The following is a 6,894-nucleotide window of genomic DNA, read 5'->3' on the forward strand; positions in this document are numbered from 1 at the left end:
TGGTTTCTATAGACAAGGATCATCAATGCAACTCCATTACGCAGCTGAAAATGCTGAAAATACTCCAGCTGCTGAGCTATTGCCTATGTTAATTATTAAAATTATAAGCAGAACAAAGATTGGAATGGTGGGAGTTAGCATCTACTCAGGAGTCTGGACAAACATACCAGACAATTCTGCAGGAATGAATCTACCACCGAATATATTCCTACCAGTAGTACAGCTAAAGTTGGAATGTTCCAGATACAAGGTGGGATGGAAATGATACAGACAAGAACTTTCTATTCCTACAAAGAGGTAATTTTAGCATTGGGAATGGGTGGGTGGGTATTGGGATTGTTTTCTTCTTGGATTTTATTGTAACTTTGATGTATTTTACTGTTGTAACCTGCCTGGATTCTCTGTGATAAAGCGGACTAGAAATAAATATTTATTATTATCTTTATTATAAAGAGGTACTAGGACATGAGTCCTTCAGCTACACCAGTGTGGAGGTGTAAAAGATCATTCCCACTGGTTTCAGTTGGGGGGGGGGGCAATTTTAAAAAAGATGTGTCAGCTTATGTCCTATTTAAGGCTTGCAAGCACCCAGGTGAGAGCATCTACTGTCAGCAGGATCTGACTGTGGAAAATCATGGCAGTGTCAGGGATTCAACAGGGTTCCAGTTGGAAGCACAAGTGTGGCCAAGACAGTTGAGAGAATGAAAGGAAAAAGCAGCCCTGAAGGGAGTTGCCAGAAAATTTACTCTAAAGTACACACCCAAAATCAGAGATCCACAAAGTCACAGATGCCATCTGTCGGGGGGCAGGGAGGGGGCTTTGATTGTGTGTTCCTGCATGGCAGGATGAGGTTGGACCCTTGAGGTTTTTTCCAATTCTATGATTCCAGGAAACTGATGCACCAAGCACACAGTTGTCACTGCTGGAACACTGTTACAGCTTCAGTCAGGCTCAAATAAGGACAGATATGCCATGTGCATTCAGGGTTCCTCTCTCCTTCCCCAGTGCACCTAAATATAAATGCAAGAGACTGGCATCTCAACTGCAAAGTGGCCCCGGGAGCCTATCATAAAGCAATTACGTGAAACAGTCCAAGGGAAGAAGTGCAAAACAGCCTAAATCTATGAACAAGCATTCTCCACTTCTTATTCTGAGGCACATTATGTTAAGTACATGCAAAGCAAATATACAGAGATAGAAGCAAAGGTAATCCAGCCTTTTATACACTGCCATCATGTCCATTCAAAACAAACAAACCTGTTCGACTATACTGTTAAAGAAAAAAGATGGGAAAACCAAAAATAGTTAGTGCTTGAGAACATGAATGGGTTTTACAGGTGGAAAAATGCAGTTTTGTTTTTTTAATTCTGTGCTAGAACAAGAGAACTCTATGTTTGGTAGGTGCCAGTGCTACAATATGTAGGAGGCAAAGAAGTCTGCTTCCCAGGTGACATTCTATGTATGAGAAACATTTGTAAAAGATGTCTTACAGAAAGGGTAAATACAATACGCTCAATGTTTTCATCTAACAATCTTGGTTATTCACGATAGTTAAATACAAACCCAGTTCATTTTGGAGAGTTTTCAAAGTCCTATTTCAACTCTCATCAGAAGATGGGGTGCAAGTTCATCTTCGACTGCTGCTGTTACTGGGACCAGTTCTGATCCCCCTGCCCTATCCCACTTTGATAAGTACATTGAAAAACTGGGATGAAAGCTCTACACAACAATTTACGTTTTGGAAAGAATAAGCATTACCCAAGACTCCTGGGATCACAGTCACTGTGCAGTTTGTAAATAAAGTTGTCCCACTCACCCCAAGTATCAGAAAATATTTGAGGTTAGAAGAAAGCAAAAAAGGGTATTCAATAAAGACATTCACCATGGAAGTTTAACAGATAATTCATCATCAGAGCAATCTCAACAGGAAGACAACAGTCTCTGGTGGAGTCTCCTTCTTTGGAAGTTTTTAAACAGAGGCAGGATGTTTTGGTTATGTATTCCTGTGTGGCAGGAGATTGGACTGGATAGCCCTTGTGGTCTCTTCCAATGCTATGATTCTGTGAACAGAGCCTAAGGGCTGATCTATGTTCTGTCAAATGGTCTTTCTTGGACTGGACCACTTCAGAGTGTGGGCAGAGGGCCACATTTCTGAATACAAGCATACCTCAGTTAATAAAGCCTATGGCAAAGAAGCTTTCTTTTTTACAAAGCCTTTTTACACCCGACCTGCTGTCTACCTGGAGGTTTGTTTTTTTGTTTGTTTGTTTTTTTGCAGCATTGGCACTGGAAGGATGGCAACAGAGGGCTGGAGAAACACAGACTTTCAGTATCGGGTTGCAGCAACATGTCTGCAGTAAACAATGCAGAAACTTTTGATCTGGGAAACAATGGGATCCTACTGTAGCTGTGTGTGCCAGTTTACAACAGAAGAGATAAATAGCAGTTGCTTCCAAAATCCCTGAGAATGAGTGAACAATGAAACAGAGAGAAATGGGGAAAGCAGACTTGTCTACCTCAACAGCTACCCTCAGCCTGTTAAAATGCAGCATTATAAGTTTAGCCACCAAAATAAGCTATCATAAGAAAAGTTCAAGTTGGTGAAAGTAGAAAACAACAACTCTGAGTGCATTTTGCTGTAAGCTTTCAAGTGGTCTCAGGAAAGTTCAAAATGCTGTTTTTACTAATGCCAGGTTTACCTGATCTGATGTTTCATTTCATATGTTGGTTCTGCTAGTCTGAAAAAAAAAGTTTGCTGAAAGATGTTGAACTGTTCCTCTTTGTATGTGTGTGGTCTACAAAGTTATCCCCATTCTTTCCATGTTATTTCTACCTCTATTAACAAATTTTCAGTTAAAAGAAGTAATGCACAAGAACACCTTTGCTGTGTTAACTGAGGTATAACTCTTTCTCTGTGTGTGCCTGCAAGTCATTTCCAGCTTATGGCCACTCAAAGGGGTTTTCTTAGCAAGATCTGTTCCGAGGAGGTTTGGCACTGCCTTCTCCTGAGGCTGAGAGTATGTGACTTGCCCAAGATCACCGAGTGGGTTTTAGAGCCCAGTTGGGAATCAAACCCTGGTCTCCATAGTCCAACATTCAAACCACTATGCAACACTACTCTATGAAAACTGGTTTAAGAAACAAATACCTTCTTGTATATAGAAAGCTAGCATGCCAGAAGAAAGGTTCTAGCTAACACCACCATCCTGATATGGTCAGTATTGTTTATGGATTGCTGTTGTTTATATTTCAGGAGTTTCCTCAATGTGGCAGCCTTTAAAATATGCTATTCCCTGTGCTCCTGGGAAATCTTTCCCGTCATTTTGCTGCAGAGCTCAGCACCTCACTTTTTGAATGGGATGCTCTCCTCCTGTACAGATAACTTATCCAAGACTTGCTGAACTGATCTTTGGTGGTCTGTCATTACATGGAGGCATGACAGTGCCAACCTCTCTCCTCCCATCCTCAAGCTTTTGTTGCAGGCTTTCTGAATGGCATGTATGCTTCTGGAAAAAAGATTCAAAAATGTGTGTAACCTTTCTTTCCCCTCGCATGCTACTGTGCTAGCTCAGCGAGGTTGGGTACGTCAACAAGGGGTACTCTCCCTTGTGGATCTTCTCATGTCTCTTGTGATGTGAGCTGTGACTAAAGCTCTTGCCACAAAACCTGCAGGCATAGGGCTTCTCCCCAGTGTGGATCCTCTGGTGCTGCACCAAGGTGGATTTGTCGGTGAACCTCTTCCCACAGTCAGAGCACACATAAGGCTTCTCCCCAGTGTGGATTCTCTGGTGTCTAAAAAGGTTGGAGCTGACGCTAAAACACTTTTCACAAACACTGCACTGATAGGGTTTCTCTCCAGTGTGAATGCGCATGTGTTTGACAAGGTCTGCATTCTGGCTGAAGCTCTGCCAGCATTCAGTGCAGGTGTTCAACATCCCCACCTTCCGCTTGGGTTTGGGTTTCCCACTGGCTGCGGCACAAGCACCGTCAGCCTGGTTCCCCTTGCCTAGTTTCTTGCCCAGTGGGTGACGCAGGTGATGCTTCTTGTGGGAGCTGCGACTGAAGCACTTGCCACAGTCAATGCACTTGTAAGGCTTCTCTCCTGTGTGGATCCGCTGGTGCTGGGTCAAGTTGGATTTGTCGTTGAACCTTTTCCCACACTCGTTGCATTTATAGGGCTTCTCTCCTGTGTGGATTCTCTGATGTCTGTTCAGGCTGGAGCTGACCCCAAAGCTTTTCCCACAATCAGGGCATGTAAATGGTTTCTCCTCAGAATGCGTTCGACGGTGGTTGACCAGGCTGGAGTTCTGGCTGAAAGTTTTCCCACACTCAATGCAGATGTTGGGTTTTTCTTCTGCCTGCGTTCCCTGATACACCACAAAGTCTTTACGCTTCCTGATGCCTCGAACGGGTTTTGCGGGCCTTGTCCGTGGCATCCCCTCTACTCCGGCTTTACCTCTGTAGTTGATCTCATGGGGCTGGCTGTACTCAGTGTTAGTAGTCAGCATTTCACAGTATTTTCAGAGACTCTGAATTCTGTCTTCCATAGCTCAGTTTTCTCTTCAGTGTTGCTCACTATACCTGGGAAAAAATAATTTTTCATTTTCAGATATGGAAATCACATACGGGAATCTTTCTCCCCATTTTGCAAAAAGGTGGGCAATAAGTCCTATCATTCAATCAGTCAATAGTCACTTACTTTTAACACGTATCTAACCAGAACTGAGATTAAATGGACACTAAGGTCGAAAACACACTGTAAAAATAATCTAGTTTGAGACTGGTTTAACTACCCCGGCTCAATGCTAGCAAATTCTGGAAACTGTAGTTTTGTGAGACATTTAGCCTTCTCTGTCACAAAGCTCAGGTGCCACAAGAAACTACAATTCCTATGATTCCTTAGCACTGAGCCAGGGCAGTTAAAGTGGTCTCAAGCTGGATTATTTCTGCAGTGTGTTTTGGAACAATGCATCTTAAAAGAAAAGAAGCCCTCCTTACCTGTACCTACAATAGCATGGAAGTTGATTACCTGATAAAGATATGACTAATATATGGATGAAGTGACCATGTGAGCAGGGACAAAGCTTGCATCTACACTGCAGAATTAATGCAGTTTCACACCTCTTTAACTGCCATGGCTCTATGCTACAGAATCCTGAGATTTGTCACAAGCACTCTTTGGCAGAGAAGGCTAAAGACCTTTTAAAACTACAAGTCCCAGAATTCCAGGGGATGGAGCTGAAGCCCTTAAAAGTGGTGTCATGCTGCATTCATTTCTGCAGTGTAGCTCCACCCTAAGCTGAACCTACACTGCAGAAATAATGCAGTTTGACACTGGTTTAAAAGCCATGGTTCCATGCTATAGAATCCTGGGAGTCTTATGGGGGGGGGGGGAGGGAGCAGGGAAGGCCAAGGACCTTGCAAAACTACAAATCCCAGGATACCACAAGACAGAGCTAGGACACTCAGTGGTGTCCAAGTGTGTTATTTCTATAGCGTAGATCTATCCATCTATATATACAGTATATATATATATATATATATAGTGTAGAATTTAATGCAGTTTGACACCGCTTTAACTGCCATGGCTCAGTGCTATGGAATCCTGGGATCTGTAGTTTTGTGGGGCATTTAACCATCTCTGTCAGAGAGCTCTGGAGGCACAGCAAAACTATAAATCCTAAGATTCCATAGCGCTGGAGCCAAGGCAGTTTAGGGCTGCATCCATACTGGAGAAATAGCCCGCTTTGGCACCGCTTTAACTCTTTTTCTGGCTCAAGGCTATGGAATTCTGGAGCTGGGCCCACAACAAACTCCAACTCCCAGAATTCCATAGCCCTGAGCCAGAAAAAGAGTGAAAGTGGTGCCAAAGCGGGTTATTTCTCCAGTGTGGATGCAGCCAAAGTGGTGTCAAACTAGATTATTTCCGCAGTGGGGATGCAGCCCCAGAGAGCTGTGGAGCCACAACAGAACTACAAATCCCAGGATTCGATAGCACTGGAGCCAGGGCAGTTAAAGTAGTGTCAAACTGGACTAATTCAGGCCTCTCTCAGTGCCAAAGGGAAAGGGGACCCTGAGGGAGGCTGGCTCGTACCCTGGCAGATCCGAGGCGCTGCTCTCCGCAGGACGAAGGGCCCGGCCTTCAAAATGGAGGCCAAGAAAGCAAGGCCCCGAGCGCTGCTCCTGCTGCCGCTGCCGCTCCTGCCGCCTTCGGTCCTGCGAGGAGGAAGCAGCCCAGCCCCAGCCGCTTCAAGGGACCAGAGAGAGCGGCGGGCGGGCGGAGGCGCAGGTGCCCCCTGGCGGCAGCCGCGGAAACAGCAGCCCCAAACCCCCAGCAATTCCTTCCTCCTCCTCCTCCTCCTCCTCCTCCTCCTCAGTGAGATAGGTAGACATACAGCAGCCATATACTGTGTACACACACACACACATATCTATATACATACACATACAGATACACACACACACACACACATATATACGTGTACGTAGAATCATAGAATCATAGAGTTGGAGGAGACCACAAGGGCCATCCAGTCCAAGCCCATTCTGCCATGCAGGAACTCTCAATCAAAGCATCCCTGACAGATGGCCATCCAGCCTCTGCTTAAAGACCTCCAAGGAAGGAGACTCCTCCATCCTCCATTGAGGGAGTTTGTTTCACTGTCGAAGAGCCCTTACTGTCAGGAAGTTCCTCCTAATGTCGAGGGTGGAACCTCTTTTCTTACAGCTTGCATCCTTTGCTCCAGGTCCTGTTCTCTGGAGCAGCAGAAAACAAGCTTGCTCCCTCCTCAATATGACATCCCTTCAAATATTTAAACAGGGATATCACATCACCTCTTAACCTTCTCTTCTTCAGACTAAACATCCCCAGCTCCCTGAGTCATTCCTCATAGG

At 44.7% G+C, this 6,894-nt stretch overlaps 1 protein-coding gene across 1 annotated transcript; it reads right to left on the bottom strand.

Annotated features, from left to right (window-relative positions):
• Window positions 1-4: 4 nt before the first annotated feature.
• LOC149321211 (uncharacterized) lies at window positions 5-6,176 on the bottom strand. The gene is made up of 2 exons (XM_089517409.1): window positions 6,095-6,176; window positions 5-4,581 (listed from the first exon to the last, which is right to left on the bottom strand). Exon 2 carries the CDS (start codon window positions 4,506-4,508, stop codon window positions 3,564-3,566), a length of 945 nt encoding a protein of 314 aa, XP_089373535.1. The 5' UTR covers window positions 4,509-4,581; window positions 6,095-6,176; the 3' UTR covers window positions 5-3,563.
• Between the last annotated feature and the right edge of the window lie 718 nt (window positions 6,177-6,894).

The sequence above is a fragment of the Sceloporus occidentalis genome, unplaced genomic scaffold (genome assembly GCF_023333645.1).
Source record: "Sceloporus occidentalis isolate IW3139 unplaced genomic scaffold, rSceOcc1.0.p SCAF_1, whole genome shotgun sequence".
NCBI classification, from domain to species: Eukaryota; Metazoa; Chordata; class Lepidosauria; order Squamata; family Phrynosomatidae; genus Sceloporus; species Sceloporus occidentalis.

Bases quoted from the DNA above. Each gene is read 5' to 3' on its own strand.
- LOC149321211 (XM_089517409.1), bottom strand. From the start codon at position 4,508: ATGCTGACTACTAACACTGAGTACAGCCAGCCCCATGAGATCAACTAC.